This window comes from Equus caballus, chromosome 11, assembly GCF_041296265.1.
Source record: "Equus caballus isolate H_3958 breed thoroughbred chromosome 11, TB-T2T, whole genome shotgun sequence".
Lineage (NCBI taxonomy): Eukaryota > Metazoa > Chordata > Mammalia > Perissodactyla > Equidae > Equus > Equus caballus.
In genome coordinates, this window is record NC_091694.1 from 21,687,212 (window position 1) to 21,708,679 (window position 21,468).

Genomic DNA, 21,468 nt, shown 5'->3' on the forward strand with positions numbered 1-21,468 from the left:
AATCAGTGAGACCTGGAAAAGCCTGTTTAAAGAGTAATAAGATAAAAATGCTGTCCGTGACAAACATAGGAAATGGCCAAGGCCTATAAAAGGCCCCAGCAGAACAAGCAGTCCCAACTCAGAAACTCCTGCAAGCAACCCAACTCTCAACCCAGCTCCTGACACCATGGCCTGCTGCTCCACCAGCTTCTGTGGATTTCCCAGCTGCTCCATCAGTGGGACCTGTGACTCCAGCTGCTGCCAGCCAAGCTCCTGCCAGACCAGCTGCTGCCAACCAAGCTCCTGCCAGACCAGCTGTGGCATCGGTGGTGGCATTGGCGGTGGCATCAGTGGTGGCCAAGAGGGCGGCTACGGAGCTGTGAGCGCCCGCACCAGGTGGTGCCGCCCTGACTGCCGCGTGGAGGGCACCTCCCTGCCTCCCTGCTGCGTGGTGAGCTGCACCCCCCCATCCTGCTGCCAGCTGCACCATGCCCAGGCCTCCTGCTGCCGCCCATCCTACTGTGGACAGTCCTGCTGCCGCCCAGCCTGCTGCTGCCAGCCCACCCGCTGTGAGCCCATCTGCTGTGAGCCCATCTGCTGTGAGCCCACCTGTTGAAAACATCCTTCTGATGGGAATGCTGAGAAAATGGCGCTTCAAAACTAACCACAATGGAGTCCCAATAAACTGAGCCCCCAAACCTATAACCCAGTTTGCAACCTCTTGTTACATGGCTACATAATTTCCCTAAGAGGTAAATTAATTTGTAATGGAAGACAAAAGTATTTCATAGACCCAGATATCAAGAGAAGTCCTACAATGTGAAAAGGATGTGGAATACTTTACTATAAATATCGTCTGAAATATTTCAACAGCTCGTTGGGTTTAGATTTAATAAAATTTGTCATTCTTCAGTGATGAAGTCGTTGTTGGAGGTTTCTTTTCTTTGAAATTTGTTATTGATATTGGAGTACTGGGATTTTTCAAAATCTCAGTAAATGTGGCATGGCGCTATGGTTTTTCTTTATTATTGTGCTTTTAATAATGGTCTTTAAAAGGTGGTTTTCCTTTGTTTTGCCATTAAATTGGCCAATACTCTGCAGCCAAAATATATGATTAAAAGAATACATCGGTATTTAGGAACTGCTTCCCCAGGTCCTCACATGTGCGAAGTGATGGGCTCGGAGTTCCAGAAGATCAGTTCTACAAAAAGGAATTTTATGTTGTTTAGCTTCTTGAGATATTGCCAAACCCACTCATTTCATTCATATATGATTCTGTGTACAGTTCTGCCCATCAACAAGGGTATAAAAAGGATAATACGTAATTGGAAAGACAGTAAACACAAGATTTTACAGTAATACCATAAGATGTAAAGACATCCTGAGTTCTAGTCCCCACTTTGTAGCTAACCATCCATGAATTCTTGAGCAAGTCCCTTCACCTACCTGGGCACCTATTTCTAACCTGGAATATGAGAGAATTGAGCTTTATTACTTACAATATCCTTTCCAGGCATAAGATAGTAGGTCACTTGCTAAATAGGCGACACACTGACAATTAGTCCCTTCAGATTCCCAAAGGGGAAAAAATATTCAGTGGTCAAATAATTTTGTATGTGTGATCACTATATTGAAGTTTTATATAAAAAGCACATTAGAATATTAAAGGGACTGGGATGTCCTGCAATCAAGGAATCTCTACAGCCATCACTCCCAATTTCATTTAACCAGGGAATCCTCCATTCACTTATTGACAACTAACATCCTGTAACACTAATCTTCCTCAAAATATACTTTGGAAAATGATGAAAGGGAATTTGATGATGAAATGATGGATGATGAAATGATGCTCATCACTTCATTTCATTCAAAGGGAATGATGAAATGAAATGATGTTTCTATAATACCTATACAATTCTCTCATATATTGTGAAGTAGAAAAAAAAATAAATGTCCATTACTGGGATGTATTTAAATCAACATGATGTTGGCATACACTAACCCCATGCTTATTCTAATCTCCAGAGAGAGTTCTAGAAAGAAGTAAGGATGAAATAAAAGACACATAATAGAGCTTCCATTCTACTGGATAAAATCTTTGGCCATAAAATCAAAGTGGTGAGCCAACAGCTAGAGGTAGAGGGCAATGAGGAGTGATTGCTTAAAGGTTATTAGGTGCTCTTCTGGTGTGATGAAAAAGTTTTGAAACTAGAGAAAGGTGTGGTGGTTGCATAATATCGTGAATACACTAAATGCCACTCAACTGTACACTTTAAAATGGTTAACTGTATGTTATGTGAATTTCACCTCAATTTAAAATAAAAAATCAAAGGGATGGGTGTCCACCAGCACAACTTCACAAGAATTAGAAAAAGGCATTACCTTTTGGTGGACATAGCCCAAGAAATACACAGCTTGTTGATCCTACAGCTCTTTGTGTGAAGAACAAGATTCTCCTTCCTCTGAGGGCACAGAGCCCCCATCACGGCACAGCCTACAAATTCACACACAACATCTCTCAAACAAGGTCAACACTCTATTCCCCCCATATACTACTCTCCTGTCTCCCATCAGGTTGGGAAGATTTAGGTTGGATGCACTTCTTACTTAGAAGGGCTTCAGCTCAGAAGCATCAAAAAGAGCCAGGCTGGCACTCAAGAGGGAAGAGAAAGATCTTGTTACATGGTTTAGGATAAAAAGTTGGGAATGTTCAGGGGCTGGCCCAGTGGTGTAGTGGTTAAGTTCACACGCTCCGCTTCAGTGGCCCAGGGTTCATGGTTCAGACCCTGGGTGTGGATCTACACACCACTCATCAAGCCATGCTGTGGCAGTGTCCCACATACAAAATAGAGAAAGATTGGCACAGATGTTAGCTCAGCGACAATCTTGCTGAAGCAAAAAGAAGAAGATTGGCAACCGATGTTATTTCAGGGCCAATCTTTCTCACCAAAAAATAAAAAAGTTGAGAGTATTCATTTGGTTGGTGCATGAATCATGCCTTATTTCTCAGGAATCTAAGTAAGGCAGATGCAACTGATTTCAAGAACTGATAAAAGAGAGTTTAAGGAATTGGAAGAACCCCCAAAACTTGTAACTAGAAAAATGGAACCTGACATCTTAAAGAAAGATAACTCAACCCATTAGTATCTATAAACAGAAGACAAAAATTCAAGAATAACAAACAAACACATCCTCTCTTTTTGTGGTACTGGAATGGCCTGGGGCCCTAACTTAAACGAAGTAATGAAAACCAAAAAGAATAGGCACAGTAATTTAAAAAAAGCTTTAAATGTAAAGGTACTGGTATTTTTTTTTTCCCAAAGAAGACATAGATAAGGTACCCAGTATTTAAACAGGGTAGAAAATCTACAGAGGGAAGCATCACCAATGATACAGCTTCTTACTCTATTTGAATGAGAAAGAATCAAGAAGAAGTGGATTTAAGCGGTAGGAGGAAAGAACTTTATTTTCTTGATTTCTTTGGAGGAGCTAAGGGAATGTTCAGATTAGTCTTCATTCTGTGGCACAGGAGGAGAATTCTCAAATTTTATGCATCATATCTTATGTTATGAGTAATTTTAAGTATCAGTTTGATTGGGCTAAGGGATGCTCAGATAGCTGGTAAAACATTATTTCTGGGTGTTTCTGTGAGGGTGCTTCCAGGAGAGATTAGCATTTGAAGCCATGGATTGAGTAAGGAAGATGGATCATCCTCCTCAATGTAGGTGGGCACCAGTCAATCCGTTGAGAGTCTGAATAAAACAAAAAAGGTGGAGGAAGGACGAATTTGCTCTCTTGCTTGAGCTGGGACATCCGTCTTCTCCTGTCCTTAGAATTCAGTGCTCCTGGTGGGACTTCTCAGCCTCCGTAATTGTGTGAGCCAATCCCTCATAATAAATCTATCTATCTATCATCTATCCATCAATCTATCCTATTGGTTCTGTTTCTGTGGAGAACTCTGACTAAAACACTTTATTATTAATAATTCTGTAAGGGCAGCTAAAGACCAGAAACATGAAAATTGAGTTAAATTTTGCACTGAAGGAGATGTTGAAAACAACGCCACAGTAGAAAAGCACAGAAATGGAAATCTGATATGCAACACTACTATCTCCAGTGCCCTTATTAATATGTATTTCAACTGCTCAAACATGTGAACTTTTTGCAAGGGAGTTAATAAATCTTTTTTGTATCGAAGATTCTGCTGAATTTATATATGAATTTAGATAGCTCCTAAGATTGTAGCAATGACAAATCCACACATTTCAAGCATCCAAGGTGGAAAAATAGCTATTCAAAGAACCTGTGATGTAGATTTGCTTAAGGAGAAGAAGCGAAAGATTCACAAAGAACCCTATCATTTAATTCAAATTTGATGTGGGATTTGAAAATGTCTTAAGAGTTGTGATCGATACTCAAAGCTGTTATTTCTGGAGAAGCAGAACTAACACTTGGTTCTGGTCCAACCCTGTGAGTGGCATTTTAACTTCCGTTTGCCTGTAATAGAGTCCATGCTCCATGGAAGCCAGATCACCTCTCATTGCACCTAAACAAAACCATCTTCAGCTGCCTCATTCAAATCATACAAATTTTCCAGTGAATTGGATTAGTCTCTAGCACCTACAGTAAACTGCTACTGCAGATCTAACACACTATAGTATGCCACACACTCCAATATTAATATATTAAGAGTATGATTTTTATGCAGTTAAGAACATTTATTCTCATGACAAGATAAAAAATTTTGTAGCTATGCGTGGTGATGGTTGTTAAATAAACTTATTGTGGTGATCGTATCACAACATATACATATATCAAATCATTATGTTGTATGCCTAAAAATAATACAATCTTATATATCAACTATGCCTCAATTTTTAAAAAATTTAAATCTATAGACTATCGTAAAATCAAAGAATAGATGATGTCACAAGTCAAGCAAGTTCACTTTTTTGGCACTTGAGATTTTCTTGAAGTGTGCTTATTATACAGTCTAAAAAATAAAATAAAATCTCTAGAGAAATCTCTAATAAACGGTGCTATTATTTACCGTAAGCTCTGCCTTTCTTCCCTTTACTCTCAAAAATGCCCAAAAGAAGAGGGCAAATTTTCACATCTGGCTTTCAGCCTTCGATTTTCCCTAAAACAACTGCTTACGTGGAAAAGGGGGAATTGATTGTAGGGGTTAACAGTTTAGTGTGGAGTCAGATGTCATGGGTTCAAATCTCAGATTCAGCACTTCTTAGTGTGAACTCAGAGAAATGACTTAAATCTGTTTGTGGCTCAGTTTCCTCACATGAATGATGGGAATAGCAATGATACCTATGCCATAGGATTGCTGTGAAAATTAAATGAATTGGTACAAGCAAAGCACTCAGAACTGTTTGGGCACGTGACAAGTACTCCAAAAATGTTATCAGTGACAATTCATCCACATTTCTGGCCAGCTGAACCACTTTGCTTCACAGGCAAAGTGAAGATGGGAAAGGTAGAGAAGGGGCAGCAGTCAACACTGGAGGCCATGTGACTGAGAATTATACTGTCACGTGAGACCCAAGAGATCAATTATCAGAGTTAACACTGAATAATATTGACATTCCCTAAAGGTGAGGCATCAGTCAATTAATCTTTGGGCAATGAGCAAATTTTAACAAATATGAGGAATTAGGGGTTATGCACCCAACAAATGCTAGTGACTACTTGACCACGGTAAAGAAACTTAATTAAAGACCAAATTAAATCAACTTTTAAAGGCTTTCAAAAGGTTGAACAAATAACTCAATTTGTTCAGGGCAATTATCATTCAGAGACAAGTTATTTTAAACACAAATGAGGAAGAGACTTTGGGAATTATGTAAATAATAGCTGGCCAAGGCTTATAAAAGGCCTGAAGTGGAAGTCGCTGCACAAACTCAAAACTTCTCAAAGCAACCCAACTCTCAACCCAACTCCTGACACAATGGCCTGCTGCTCCACCAGCTTCTGTGGATTTCCCAGCTGCTCCATCAGTGAGACCTGCAACTCCAGCTGCTGCCAGCCAAGGTCCTGCCAGACCAGCTGCTGCCAGCCAAGCTTCTGCCAGACCAGCTGCTGCCAGCCAAGCTCCTGCCAGACCAGCTGCTGCCAGCCAAGCTTCTGCCAGACCAGCTGTGGCATTGGCGGTGGCATTGGCGGTGGCATCAGTGGTGGCCAAGAGGGTGGCTATGGAGCTGTGAGCTCCCGCACCAGGTGGTGCCGCCCTGACTGCCGTGTGGAGGGCACCTCCCTGCCTCCCTGCTGCGTGGTGAGCTGCACCCCCCCATCCTGCTGCCAGCTGCACCATGCCCAGGCCTCCTGCTGCCGCCCATCCTACTGTGGACAGTCCTGCTGCCGCCCAGCCTGCTGCTGCCAGCCCATCTGCTGTGAGCCCATCTGCTGTGAGCCCATCTGCTGTGAACCCACCTGCTAAAAGCCAGGTTACTGATTGCCAACTTGAAGTTTCAACTTCCAGCTCAATTCATGACCTAAGAATCTCTTCAACCACCACTGGACCATTAACAAGTTCTTGACCTTTTATCTGGCTTTTGTTGTGGGAGTTACCAAATATTTGGGCCCCACAGACCTATCTGATTCCGTTCAATACTGGAAAGACATTGATCTCCCCACTGAGTCTGCCAAAATACAAATTTGGCTCACAAAATGGGAAAACCAATTTGCCTTGGGACCGATCTTCAGCAAGCATTTGATCCTACTTTCTGTGTTTCAGTGCTGCCAAGGTCATGGAAGAACCATCTGCCCTTCTCTGATACATTCACCTCCTATACTCCACAGTCCTGCAAATTGCACTTCCTATGAAAAAGGAATAATATACTAAAGTCAAATAAATTATATCTGTTTGGTGCAGCAAACATATCTCTTTTTCTTCATTGAGTGTGCTCATGATGTATGTTTAATAGAAAATCATACGAAAGATTTTTAACCTGGTTTTGATATCCCACACTGCTCTTCTTACACTACATTAGGAAATTTGACCAGATCCAATGGAGGTTAATCCCCATAAAATGACACAGCAACGGTGGTTACTGAGGGCCTCAGAAATGGCACAGGCTCTCTTACCATATCCTGACCTCACACAGTGCTTTCACAACTGGAAAGTTAAAGTCAGCACCTCTGAATCCAGAGCCAGAACAGGACCTATTCTTTCATGTCTGTTAAAGGAATGCTTTTCCAGGAAATCTTCAAACAATGGTAATGTATGCTGATAAAACACACTCTTCCATTTACCTGTAGTCTTGCAGAGCAAAGCAAGAGAACTATAAGTTGGGGAAGCCTCTCTGAGGATACGTGCTTTCGGTTAGATGGGGATGTTTACTCCTAAAACTTTATTTCCCAGTTTCTAAACTGAAAGTGAGAATAATAGAGATTTTGCTCTAATTTTAGAATCAACACATCTACTTTGGTTTAAAATGTTCACTCAGAAATACACATTTATTTATTATACGTATACATGCATTTATATATAATATACAATGAATTTGTACATATTTAAGCACAAGTATCAGGGAATGCTTCATGAATTTGGGTGGCTTTTTGGACAAGGATTAAGATTAATTCATTGGAATTGGAACTGGAGGGGACTGAGTTATTCTTTTTTTTTTTTTTTTTTTTAATTTTATTTTTTCCTTTTTCTCCCCAAAGCCCCCCAGTACATAGTTGTGTATTCTTCGTTGTGGGTTCTTCTAGTTGTGGCACGTGGGACGCCGCCTCAGCGTGGTCCGATGAGCAGTGCCATGTCCGCGCCCAGGATTCGAACTAACGAAACACTGGGCCGCCAGCAGCGGAGCGCGCGAACTTAACCACTCGGCCACGGGGCCAGCCCCTGAGTTATTCTTTTTTGTTGTGAATATTACTTTGGTTAAAACAACAATGCCTTATTCATTCATGGATTAATGAAAATCAAGAAATTAGAAAGCATGAACAAAGGATAACATGTAAGCAAAGACTCAGTTTCCATAACACATCACCTAGAGATCTGATCCCATCCAGAAAATACCCTTGAACAACAGAACAGAAATGGAGACACATTTTGCCCCTTTGATTCTAACCACCGACCACTTTCAGGTATCACTACCTAACAGCTCCTGCTGAGAAAAGCAAATATATAATAAACTTAAAAATATAAAATAAAAGTGACTTTGGTAAAATGCAAATTTGACTAGTTATCATTATCATACACTGCTAATCATTCATTCCCTCTTTTATTCAACAAGCATTTACTGAGCATCTGTAAGCAAATGGTCCAAAAGTACTATGTAGGATACCAAGGTAAATCAGACATGGGAAGATCACACCCTTAAAGCATGAATCATCTGGTAGAGAAATTATACAATTTTAGCCCTGGAGGTGTCTGAGAGATCCTCTCATCCTACAGATGAGTAAACCAATGTTCAGAGGGATTAAGTGACTTTTCTGAGGTTCACAGTCCCTTAATGGTAGAACAAGTTTGAGAAGACTATTTAGTGTAATTAATTAATTCTCAGTTAAGAGCTCAGTCCCCTACATCACGTGACCATCTCATACACCTAAATCTGGATCCAATTAAAGCCTCCTTCAGCTTAAAATTCTATGATTTTTTAAAATTCAAAAGCACGAACTAAAAGCAATTGAGGATTTATCAATTGGGGGATGATCGAATAAACTGTGGTATGGTCATACTCTGGAATACTGCATAGCTATTTAAAAGAATGAGTAATGTATATAGGATAGGCCAACAAAGTGCATAACCTAGGTGAAATGGATAAATTCCTACAAACACTCAACCTATAAAAACTGAATCATGAAGAAATAGAAAATCTAAATAGATCTATAACTAATAAGGAGATTGTATCAGTAATAAAAAAAAAAAACCTCCCAACAGAGAAAATTCTAGTATTAGAAGGCTTTACTGTGAATTCTACCAAACATTTAAAGAAAAATTAACACCAATCCTCCTCAAACTCTTCCAAAACATTGAAGAGGAGGAAACACTTCTGAACTCATTCTGTGAGGTCAGTATTATCTTGATACCAAAGCTAGACAAAGACACTACAAGAAAAAAAAACTATAAACCAATATCCCTGATAAGTATTGATGCAAAATTTTTCAACAGAATACTATTAAACAGAATTCAAAAGCACATTAAAAGGATTATACACCATGACCAAGAGAGATTTTATCCTAGAATGCAAAGATGGCTCAAAATATGAAAACCAATCAATGTATTACATCACATAGCATAATGAAGCGGGGAAAAACACATGGTTATTTCAATAGATGAAGAAAAAGCATTTGATGAAATTCAACACTCTTATATGACAAAAAAGCAAAACTCTCAACAAACTAGGAATAAAAGGAAATTTCCTCAGCATAATAAAAGCCATATTTGAAAAGCCCACATTATCACCATTCTCAGTGGTGAAAGACTGAAAGCTTTTCCTTTAAGATCAGGAGCAAGACAAGGATGCCCACTTTCACCCAATCTATTTATCATTGTACTGGAAGTCCTAGCCAGAGCAATTAAGCAAGAAAAAGAAATAAAAGGCAACAAATCAGAAATAAAGAAGTAAAATTATCTCTATTTGCAGAAGACATGATATTATATATAGAAAACCCTAAACACTCCACCAGGAAAATTGTTAGAACAATTCAACGAATTCAGTACAGTTACAGCTACAAAATAAATACACAAAACCAGTTGCATTTCTATACACTAACAACAATCTATCAGAAAGAGAAATTAAGAAAACAACCCCATTTATAATAGCATAAAAAGAATAAATGCTTAGGAATAAATTTAACCAAGAAGGTGAAAGATCTGTACACTGAAAACCATAAGACATTGATGAAAGAAACAGAAGAAGATACAAGTAAGTGGAAAGGTATTCCATGCTCATGGATTGGAAGAATTAATATTCTTAAAATGTCCATACTACCAAAAGTAATCTACAGATTCAATGCAATCCTTATCTAAATACCAATGGCATTTTTCACAGAAATAGAAAAAAATCCTAAAATTTGTATGGGACACAGAAGACTCTAAATAGCCAAAGAAATCTTGAGAAAGAAGAACAAAGCTTCTTGATCTCAAGCTTTATTACAAAGCTATAGTAATCACAGCTAACAGTAACAGTATGTTGCTGACATAAAGGCAGACATATAGACAAATAGAATAGAGTAGAATAGAATAGAATAGAATAGAATAGAATAGAATGGGAGAGCCCTTCAATAAACCCTCATACACACAGCCAAATGATTTTCAACAAGGGTGCCAAGACCATGCAGTGGGAAAGGACAGTCTTTTCAACAAATGGTGTTGGGAAAAATGGATATCCATATGCAAAAGAATGAGGTTGGGCGCTTACCTTACACCATATACAAAAATTAACTCAAAGTGGGTCAAAGATATAAATACAGGAGCTAAAACTATAAAACTCTTAGAAGAAAACATAAGGGAAAGGCTTCATGACATTGGATTTGGCAATGACTTTTTGGATATGACAACAAAAGTGAAAAATAGATAAATTGAACTACATCAAAATTAAAAACTTCTGTTCATTAAAGGACAGAGCTAACAAAATGAAAAGGCAATCTACAGAATGGGAGAAAATATTTACAAATCATATATCCAATAATGGATTAATATCCGGAATATATAAAGAACTCCTAAACTCAACGACAAGAGCAACAAAACAATTAAAAATTGGGCAAAGGACTTAGGCATTTCTCCAAAGAAGATATACAAATGGCCAACAAGCACATGAAAAGAGGTTCAACATCACTAATCATTACAAAAATTTAAATCAAAATCACCATGTCAGACCACCTCACACACATTAGAACGGCTACTCTCAAAAACCCAAAAAGCATTGACAAGGACGTGGAGAAATTAGAACCTTTGTGCACTATTAGTGGGAATGTAAAATGGTACAGTTGCTATGGGAAACAGTTACTCAAAAAAGTAAAAATAGAATTACCATATGATCTACCAAGTCTACTTCTAGGCATATACCCAAAAGAATTGAAAGCACAGTCTGGAAGAGATATTTGTACACCCATGTTTATGGTAGCTGTTGGAGGAGGTAATTGAGAGGACGTGACCACCAGTCGACCAAAGAGCTGGATCTGGGCAATCGGAGGCTCCTCCCCTGTCCTTGGAATGCATATTCTGCCTACCCTTCCCATGATGGGAGCCACTTCAAGGATAAAGCCTTGAGAAAGCAATGTGTTGTTAAACCATCTGGACGACATACATGACCAAACCTAGTGAAGGCCTCCATATAAACTTTTAAGATTTTACTACAATTTAATTTTTCAAAAACAAACATGTATAGGAGACCAAACTTTACTGAAGTAGAAGACATATGTGTGTATATGGTGGTTTCTGTTTGTGAAAACAAGAAGAAAGATGTCAAAGAACATGCATCAGACTGGTAATACTGATTATCTCTGGACTACTAGTTTTGGAAGGTATGTGTATCTTTGGGGGAAGGGGGGAAAAATACTAACTTTATATTCCTATGCACTGTTTGACTTGCTAAAATGTGTATTCATTGCTAGCCCATATTTTTAATTTAGTAGAGTCAGAAAACAATCTATTAGCAAAAGACATTAAAGGTTTCAGGAGAGAATATGTACACTGATGATCAAAGGAAAAAATACTCCTTAGAGCTCTGAGGACACTATATCTTGCACAAACTGATCATAGACATACGTCTTTCGAATGTTGATGATGAGGTGATAGCTCATGTTTTGATGACACTAATGTTAGTCATTCCAAGTCTGGACAAATTGCTTATGAAATCATGATCCTTAATTGAGTGACCACCTTGGAAGGAAATGTTAAGTTTAGATAAACTCTGCCTAAAGGTTATCAAAGGACAGGTATGACCAAGCAAGCCTGGGCAATGGTTGGCCCAAGTCTAGTCTGTCATGTGACTTGCATAAAGAGGTGCTGCCATGATTGGCTTCCACAATGAGCCTTCACTTGCTCCAGAGGGCAAAGAAGAAACATAATGAGATTTAATTGAGCAATGACAAAGCAGACTATTGAAATGCTATTTATAACTTTCTAAACAACTCAGGTGTTAGCCAATCAGAGACCCACTTTTCAAATAGTATCAAGCAAAGATGCTAAATGTTGGGGAAATACGCAGCTCTAGGGAATGTATAAAAGGCCAGATGTAGAGGGGGCAGCCAAAACTCAGAAACTTCTCTTAACAACACAACTCTCAACCCAACTCCTGACACCATGGCCTGCTGCTCCACCAGCTTCTGTGGATTTCCCAGCTGCTCCATCAGTGAGACCTGCAACTCCAGCTGCTGCCAGCCAAGGTCCTGCCAGACCAGCTGCTGCCAGCCAAGCTTCTGCCAGACCAGCTGCTGCCAGCCAAGCTCCTGCCAGACCAGCTGCTGCCAGCCAAGCTTCTGCCAGACCAGCTGTGGCATTGGCAGTGGCATTGGCGGTGGCATCAGTGGTGGCCAAGAGGGTGGCTATGGAGCTGTGAGCTCCCGCACCAGGTGGTGCCGCCCTGACTGCCGCGTGGAGGGCACCTCCCTGCCTCCCTGCTGCGTGGTGAGCTGCACCCCCCCATCCTGCTGCCAGCTGCACCATGCCCAGGCCTCCTGCTGCCGCCCATCCTACTGTGGACAGTCCTGCTGCCGCCCAGCCTGCTGCTGCCAGCCCATCTGCTGTGAGCCCATCTGCTGTGAGCCCATCCGCTGTGAGCCCATCTGCTGCCAGTCCACCTGTTAAAAGCAAGGTTGCTGATTAGTTAGGAATGAAAGGGGAAGCAGAGCAAAACTGTGCTGATCTCTGAAGAAGTGTTCAATTTTACTTGGTTGCTGAGTATCATAATGTTTCTAAGCTGCTCAGAAATAACAAAAATCTTAGTCAAGACCCTCTTGGATATGCTGCATTAGCCCACTGAACATATATGTCGGTCAGAGTGTCTGAGTATCCTGCCTTGCCTGAGCAGGGTAGGAGAGTGGGGTAGTTCTTCATTTCAGTGACATCTCTGCTCTCCTCCCTATTTCTTGATCCCCATATATTTTCAGATCTGCTTTCTCCTTGAATATCCCCTGTTAATTTCAAATAAAATATTTAAATGTGCAAAGCAAACTGAGTTATTTTCTTCCTTCTACCCTTAAGCTTGTCCACCTTTAGCTGGAATTCAAGAAGAGCGGATTTGCATTTTGATAGTAATCCTAAGGCCTAAACATAAAGTCTAAACCAGAAAGATTAAAGACAAATTACACGATGCTTGAATCCACCAGTTAAAAAAACGTTCCATGCATTAAATAACCTTCATAGTTATTCAAACACATGCTCTAATCTGTTAGGATTAGGTCTAGACTAATGGAGCCACTTCTAGCTAAAAATTTCAGGTTGACCAAAGCTATGGGATTTCTACCCAGTGTACTTCTACTATTTTTAATCTCCTTTCATTTAATATACTAGATGTTCTCCTTTATGCATGCCAATATCTAAAGAAATTGTATTACCTACTAAATAAATTTTAAAATATTTACCATAGAGTCTTTCTTAGATATTATCTACTTTCCAAGAGCATTTCAGTTTAATTTCTATGCCTTAGCCTATTATATTCCTCCCACTGATCCCCAAAATGCTCTCTAGGTTTCAACTCCCAACACTCACCCCTGTTTACTGTAAGTATGTAGAATATCTCTCTGGCCTAGATGAGAGCAGAACAACTAGCTAAGGAGGTACCCAGTGAGCCCCACCATCACCATTTGTCAGACACATGCATTAGAAATTTGAAACAACTATATATTTTGCACTTGGCAAAGATATTCTCTTAAGAAGTTAACACAAAACTAGAACAAAAATACCTTTATCATTTAATTTTTCAATTCTTCATTAAGCGTTTGAGTACAACAGACAAAATACAACAGGACACTTTAAGAAAAACATTTTCCGAGTTATTTACAAGCTCCCAGCACTTACCCCTATCATTTCATTGGCAGTAAGGATAGATCACACGCAAGATGATGCATTTCAGAGGAGAATAAAATGGATGGCGGTGCCGTCTTCAAAATGTCGTGACTCCCAGATGTTTTTTCCTGAGCCTCGGTTCAACTACTAAATGTAGAAGAAAAATTTCAGCATTTCCTCGTCTCTTTTGATAATAACAAGGTTTCCTTCAAGAAAGGTACCACAGCTTGAAAGTTCCATTTAATCATTCATAAGTGGTACGGGCTTCCATGAATCATCCCTTTACTCCACCCATTCAAAATTAGATTCAGTAAACATTTATTAAGGTTCTTCCAGGAGCTAAGCACTCTGCTAGATACTTTAATATATGCTGTGTTATTTGGTTCAAAAGAAAAGATTCCTGGCCTGGAATATGAACAATATTTACACATTTCAAATTGGTTGAAATCAAAGGAACTATAATGGTAATTTGATTTGATGTTGGAGTAAATGAGTTGGAAGCTTTTAATTATGCATGACCAAAGATACCCTTTCAATTCAGTGGATGTCCTGATGTCTATATTCAAGAGAATTCAGTCTAAATATCCATAAGGAAAAAGTAATCGTTAAAAACAGGAGCACAATTACTCTTAGCCTTAGCGATCTGGACAGAGTGTCACGTGGAACAGCCTCCTCTGAAAATCAAGGGGGTTGACGTGGACTAAAACGGGAGGGCTCTTTGAACATGGGAAACCACAAACATATTCCAAAGAGCAAAGGACCAATATGAGGAGTCCAAATGAAACTATAAAATGAAGTAATTTCTAAACTGCCGCTCATAATACGTCATAAGTATTTTAACATAAGCCAATCATAGGACCACTGAGGAACAAATTTAAACAAAAACAAAGAAAATATGTTAAGAATTTTATAAACAGCGCTGGCTCAGATATATAAAAGGCCCGGCATAGAAGTCACCACCAAAACTCCAACCCAACACTGCTCTCAACCCAACTCCTGACACCATGGCCTGCTGCTCCACCAGCTTCTGTGGATTTCCCAGCTGCTCCACCGGTGGGACCTGTGACTCCAGTTGCTGCCAGCCAAGCTTCTGCCAGGCCAGCTGTGGCATCGGCGGTGGCATCAGTGGTGGCCAAGAGGGCGGCTACGGAGCTGTGAGCTCCCGCACCAGGTGGTGCCGCCCTGACGGCCGCGTGGAGGGCACCTCCCTGCCTCCCTGCTGCGTGGTGAGCTGCACCCCCCCATCCTGCTGCCAGCTGCACCATGCCCAGGCCTCCTGCTGCCGCCCATCCTACTGTGGACAGTCCTGCTGCCGCCCAGCCTGCTGCTGCCAGCCCACCTGCTGTGTGCCCACCTGCTAAAAGCCAGGCTGCTGATTTTCAATTGCCCAGGACACAGTATCTCTGAACACCTAATATCCTCAACCCACCCCTGGACCACTAACAAGTTCTTAGACTTCCATTTGGATTTTTGTTCTCAGGGCTACCAGGTATGTGAGTTCTATCTGATTCCATTCTACAATGAATAGCCTGACTCTCCACTGAGGACACAGAAATGCTGGAACCCACCTCCTGATCATCAAATTGCTTTGAATATGCTATTTCTGATTTTCCTACAGGATGGAAAATTACTGTCATATTGTGGAATTTATGCTTGAGAACTGTCCACAAGTCTAATTTTTCCCTACTTTATGATCTATTTTTAGCTTCTGTTTCCCTAAAAATTTTTTCAACTTCAAAGGCACCGGAGTATACTCAAGCAACTTTCCTCAGATGTCACCAGAGAAAACTGAAGCTCTTCACCCAACATTCAACTTTTAAGAAGTAGGCTAGACTTTCCCATATTTCAACATCTGATTCCATCCTTTTTTTTATCATAATGATCTTGCCTGTTGGCAATTTCAATTATATCTGTGATACAGCGTCTTCTGTCATTTCTTAATAAATATTATACACTAGGCAAAGAAATCATGGTTTGTGTTTTCACTTGTACATAAAATGGGTTAATTGTTTATAATTCAACAATGCCTACTTGAAAGAAATGCATTTGTTTCTTTTTAAAAGAGACTGAAGTCATATATAGTATATCCATTCATTCATTCAAAAAAATTTATTGACACCACTTCTAAAGCAAGAAACTTGGAGATCAGAAAGACGAAGAATTAATTCTTATCCTTGAGGACTTCACCATCCAGAAAGAAAACTATGTGTGGGAAAATAGTTACATACAATGCAATGAGATAAATTGTATTCTCTTAGCAGTTGATAGAAGAAACCATGCTGTAGCTTAGGGATGGATGCTTTCATGACCAATATGCCTTGATAGTCTAACTTTCAATAAGTGCATCACATGAAACATGCGTGTTGGTAACCCCAAGAGTCTAAGAGAAGGATATGAAACAATTACACATGAGACAAAGAGAGGAATCTTTTTTACTTCAGAAAGGGAGTGAAGAAAATAAAGAAGAGAGGAGAGATCTAGTCAAGAAGTCATGAATAGTACTCCATCATCCCTCCCCATTGTTACCAAATTCACACAATCCTTGGGGCGGGTCAACTCTCATGTGAAAACCAGTGAAGGAGCTGAGTTTCATGTCGGGGTTGGTTCAAGGGAAGATGGAGACTGCCGAGGAGCCCGGCAGAGTAGAGGGAATCATAAGAAAGTAATGCCTCAGGAACTCTCAGAAATTATGCAGGTGCTCTGGATGGCCACTGCTGTGGAAAGTAACATCGTGGTTATGTGGACTGCAAGAAGAAGACAGAAGGGACAGTAACAGGATTTCACAACAGAAGGAATCACTTCAGGACCAGAAGGGGCTATGCTGGAGATGGCATCAGGGAAGGCTTCACAAGGGAGGTAATCTTTGAAGTGGGCCTTGAAGATCACTGTAAATGGAAGGAGAAGAGCGAGTAAAAATGAGCCCAATCTGCATGTCTATTAAAATGGCTAGAATTCAAAGCAACACCACCACCAAATACTGGTGAAATGCTGGTGGAGCAACAGGAACTCTCACTCATTGCTGGTGGGAAAGCAAAATGGTACAGCCACTTTGGAAGACAGTTGAGCCATTTCTTATAAAGCTAAACACAGGCTTGCCATACAACCCAGCAATTATGTTCCTGAGTATTTTCCCAAATAAGCTGAAAATTTATGTCCACACAAAAACCTGCATGTGAATACTTATAGCAGCTTTATTTGTAATCGCCAAAAATTGGAAGCAATCAAGATGTCCTTCAATAGGCGAATGGATAAACAAACTGTATTACATCCTTACAAGGGAATACTATTCTGTGATAAAAAGAAATGATTTATCAAGCCACAGAAAGACATAGAAGAATCTTAAGTGCATCTGCTAAAAGAAAGAAGCCAATCTGAAAAGGCTGCACACTATCTGATTCCAACTATATGACATTCGGAAAAAGGCAAAAGGATGGAGACAATACCAAAGATACCAAAGAGTCCTGCCTACTGTGTCCTGCAGAAGTCTGTAGTCCAACACCAAAATACAAGCTGATGAATTAAAAAAATAAAGTTGCAGAAATAGAGAGATAGGACAGGCCAATGAAATCTAAACAGAAGCCAGCTATGGGCTTCTGAGAAAGCATCCCTTTGTTGATAAAAGGGACATGAGTTGCTGGTGCCCCCACTTCCTCCTCACCCTGACTCTTCTTACTTTAAACATAGTATGATCTTGGGGATACAAAATCACAAGAGAATGGGAGAGATGCTGATCCTGATGTGGTGGAGCCTCTGAACCAATGCTAGCAGCTGCCTATCTGTGAGAAGAATAAGCCCTTTGATCAAGTCAATATTTGTTGGTTTTTCCAAAACTGGAAACCTAGACATTCCTAACTGCTACATTATGCAATAGACTGCAGTAAGCTCTCGAGATGATAACTTCCTATATATGACACCTCAGAGGATTTGAGATGCATGAACAGTTTAGTGATGGCAAAAGGACATCAGTTATAAATTCTAAAGCAAAAGTGTGGAGCATTTTTTATTGAGGTTCATTGACCATATTATGAGTAGACGGATAACAAAAGGGATAAGAGAAAATATGTGGTGGTGGGGGGGGGGGGGTGGATTAAGGTAGTAAAGATGGAGAAAATGAAAAGGAAGAGAAAAAACAAAACAGAGGAGAATAGACAAAAGAAGACACGATGAAAAAGACTGGGGACAAGAGGCAGAAAAGAAAAGGAGGAAGAACAATGGGGAAGACATACATGATGGAGAAAGACGGGAACCAACACGACCTTGTTTAGCGCCGTATGCTGTGCCACGTGCTAAATATGCTTCACGTGAACTTTATTTCATTTAATACTTACATCAACCCTCTGAAATACATATTGTTATCCTGGCTTGTAGATGAGGAAAGCAAGTCTAAATGGAGCTAAACAGCTTGCTCAAGTCACATATTCTCATAAAAAGCAAAATAAAATCTGAACCCAATTCTGTCTAACTCCAAAACTCATAGAGAAGGAAATTAAGGAACTAGATGTAAGGAAAAGTGTGGGGAGTTTCAGCAGATTTAAAGACAGCTATTTTAGGCTTCAGAATATGTTCCTCTGTGCCAGTTGCTAAGTTATTGTCTCTCAGCCCACCTGGATAATCCAGGATACTCTCTATATTTAAAGTCAACTAATTAGTATCCTTAATTACATCTGCAAAGTCCCTTTTGTTCTGTAATGTAACATACTCATGGGTGTGACACGTGGGTTCAGAGGTCATGGGGGCCAAAATGATACCTACCACAAGGATTATTAGACACTGAATTGACATCAATTCCTAGAGACTCAAAACGTCACTTTGGTCCACCAATGAAAGTGGTGGCTTATGGTGGCCAGGTAACAGTTGGAGTTTTAGCTCACATTTTAATCACAGTGGCCCCAGTAGGTCCAGAGATCAATTCCCCGATTTGTGAATGTATAATTGGAGTAATCATGCTTGACAATTGGCAGAATCCTCACACTAGCACTCTGGCTTGAGAAATAAAGCTCGTATGGAAGGAAGGGCCAAGTAAAAGCCCCTGGAAGTTCCCCTCATGACAAGGGTAGTAAACCAAAAATGATGCTGTATCTATGAGGGAGTTTTGAAGATGAGTGCCATTATCAGAGACTTGAATAAAGCCAGGGTGGTGATACACACCATCTCCCCACTTACTCACTTGTTTGACCGGTGGGAAAAGTGAACAAATCTTAGAGAATAACAGAATAATTATTTATTATTTTAAACTAATTTAGGTAGTGGCCCCAATTGGAGCTGATGTTCCAGATAGAGTATCTTTAAATGGAGAAAATCAATATAGCCTCTGGCCCCTGATATGCAGCTTGTGACATGAAAAATGCCTTTTCCTCCAGATCAGTTTGTAAGGACCATCAAAGGCAGTTTTATTTTTCCTAGTATGACTAACAGTGACTTTCCAAGTATTGCTTCAGGGCTATGTCAACTCTCCTGCTTTCTGTCATAATATCCTCGGGAGAGATCTTCATCATCTTGACATTCCACCCAACATCCTATCAGTCCACTGCATTGATGACATCATGTAATTGCTTCTGATGAGCAGGAAGCAGCAAGTACTCTAGATGGCGTAGTAAAACCTATGTGAACTCCAGGGTAGGAGGTAAAACCCACAAAAACTGAGGAGTTCACCACCTCAGTGAAGTTCCTGGGAGTCAAACTGTCTAGAACATGTTGAGATCTCCTTTCCAAGTAAAAGAAAAGTTGCTGCGCCTGAATTATCTTCAGCTGAAAAAGCACAACTCTAAGTGGGCTTTTTTTGATTTTTGAAGTCAATATCTAATATATTTGAGCGCGCCACTTTAACCATTTACTGATAACCTGAAAAAGACAGGACCACTGTGCATTCAGCCCTTTCAGGAATGAAGATTAAAATAACCCCTACCAGGTAAAGAACCCAAACAAGTTGAGGTCCTGGCTGAGGGTAAAGAAAACCTGAAATGGGGAGTGGAAGAAGAGCATTATAAATGTCAGCTGTAGCCTTCAACCAATTACAGAAACCAGGATTATAGAAACTATGTATATTTTCTTCCTTGCTTATTTTTCTTCTCTTTTCTCCTTCCCTTGTTTAGTGTCATATGATGTACTCACGCTAAGTAAACTTCACATGAACCTAATTTCACTTAATACTTATATCAGTCCCGAGAAATAGATATTATCTTGGTTTTGTAGATGCATAAATCGAGTCTAAAAGAGGTAAAATGAATTGAGTATCTCAAAGACATACCTGCATTCCCATATTCCTTGCAACATTATTCACAATATCCAAAATATGGAAGCAATCTAAATGTCCATCAATGGATGATGGATAAAGAAAATATATCATTTGCATACAACGGAATATTATTCAACCTTAAACAAGAGGAAATCATGTCATTTGCAACAACATGGACAAGTTGGAGGATATCATGCTAAGTTAAATAAGCCAGACACAGAAGAATAAATACTACATAATCCCACTTATATGAAGAATCTAAAATAGTCAAACTCAGAGAAGCAGAGAGCAGAATGGTGGTTACCAGGGGCTGGAGGGTGAGGGAAATGGGGAGATGATGGTCAAAGGGTGCAAAGTTTCAGTTATGGAAGATAAATAAGCCTTTGAGATCTATTGTATACCACAGTGTCTATCGTTAACAGCGCTTAAAAACTTGCTAAAAGGATAGATATTAAGTGTTCTAATCACAGCAAAAAAGAGGACAGGAGGAAACTTTTGAAGTAATGGCTATGTTTATGGCATGGATTATGGTAATGGTTTCATGAATGTATACTTATCTCCAAACTCATTAAATTATATATATATTAAATATGTACAGCTTTTTGTATGTCAATCATATCTTAATAAAGTGGTTTTTATTAAATAAATAAATAAGTGAATGAAGTTAAACATCTTGCTTATAGTCACACAGCTCATAAGCAAAAACTGAAATATGAATCTAATGCTGACTCCAAAACTCATGAAGAAACAATGAAATGATGGAACCGGAAGTTCAGAGTGGTATGGGGAGGTTCGGCTGATTTAAAGATGGCTATTTTAGAAGCTGTAGACTTCAGAATAAGTTCCTCTTTTGCCAGTTGTTAAGTTACTGTCTCTCAGCTTCACGCCCTCCCTTCCATGCTCTTTTTGATGCTGTGATGGTGCTCCGCAAACCACATTATGGCTTTGCCAGCTGCTCCATGTTAGGCTTTGCCATTAGGGGGTGACAGAGGAAAACTACAAAGCTGGAAGAGGAGGAAGTGACTTGTTGCTTCCTTTTTGCTTCCTTCTGCTTCGTTGGGACTTTCTGTATGCTAGCAGTTCTTAGGATTATGACTCCAGTAACACTTCTTCACTCCAGCAGCTACGATGCTTTCTATAGCAGCACCTAAAGTCAGTCTGTGGTTCTCTCAACACTTGTACAACCAGTTTCATTGCACCACTCCCACCCCCACCCCCCTGGAGGCACCAGCACCAGCCAGTTCTCCGGAAACGTCTGAGTTTCAGCTCAGCAGGGCAACTCCCT

The 21,468-nt window shown here is 40.0% G+C and overlaps 4 protein-coding genes across 4 annotated transcripts; all 4 read left to right on the forward strand.

Annotated features, from left to right (window-relative positions):
• Positions 1 to 99: 99 nt before the first annotated feature.
• Positions 100 to 899, forward strand: LOC100067332 (keratin-associated protein 1-4). Its single transcript, XM_014740460.3, has one exon. It carries the CDS (start codon positions 167 to 169, stop codon positions 593 to 595), a length of 429 nt encoding a protein of 142 aa, XP_014595946.1. The 5' UTR covers positions 100 to 166; the 3' UTR covers positions 596 to 899.
• Positions 900 to 935: 36 nt separating this feature from the next.
• On the forward strand, positions 936 to 6,866 carry LOC111775638 (keratin, high-sulfur matrix protein, B2A). The gene has a single exon (XM_023652537.2). It carries the CDS (start codon positions 5,939 to 5,941, stop codon positions 6,425 to 6,427), a length of 489 nt encoding a protein of 162 aa, XP_023508305.1. The 5' UTR covers positions 936 to 5,938; the 3' UTR covers positions 6,428 to 6,866.
• Positions 6,867 to 7,612: 746 nt separating this feature from the next.
• On the forward strand, positions 7,613 to 13,114 carry LOC100147219 (keratin, high-sulfur matrix protein, B2B). Its single transcript, XM_023652535.2, has one exon. The coding sequence runs from the start codon at positions 12,245 to 12,247 to the stop codon at positions 12,746 to 12,748; it is 504 nt and encodes a 167-aa protein (XP_023508303.1). The 5' UTR covers positions 7,613 to 12,244; the 3' UTR covers positions 12,749 to 13,114.
• Positions 13,115 to 14,887: 1,773 nt separating this feature from the next.
• On the forward strand, positions 14,888 to 15,915 carry LOC100146736 (keratin-associated protein 9-3-like). The gene has a single exon (XM_070227316.1). It carries the CDS (start codon positions 14,953 to 14,955, stop codon positions 15,307 to 15,309), a length of 357 nt encoding a protein of 118 aa, XP_070083417.1. The 5' UTR covers positions 14,888 to 14,952; the 3' UTR covers positions 15,310 to 15,915.
• The last annotated feature ends 5,553 nt before the right edge of the window (positions 15,916 to 21,468 follow it).

Coding starts and splice junctions, on each gene's coding strand:
- LOC100067332 (XM_014740460.3), top strand. CDS start 167: ATGGCCTGCTGCTCCACCAGCTTCTGTGGATTTCCCAGCTGCTCCATC.
- LOC111775638 (XM_023652537.2), top strand. CDS start 5,939: ATGGCCTGCTGCTCCACCAGCTTCTGTGGATTTCCCAGCTGCTCCATC.
- LOC100146736 (XM_070227316.1), top strand. CDS start 14,953: ATGGCCTGCTGCTCCACCAGCTTCTGTGGATTTCCCAGCTGCTCCACC.
- LOC100147219 (XM_023652535.2), top strand. CDS start 12,245: ATGGCCTGCTGCTCCACCAGCTTCTGTGGATTTCCCAGCTGCTCCATC.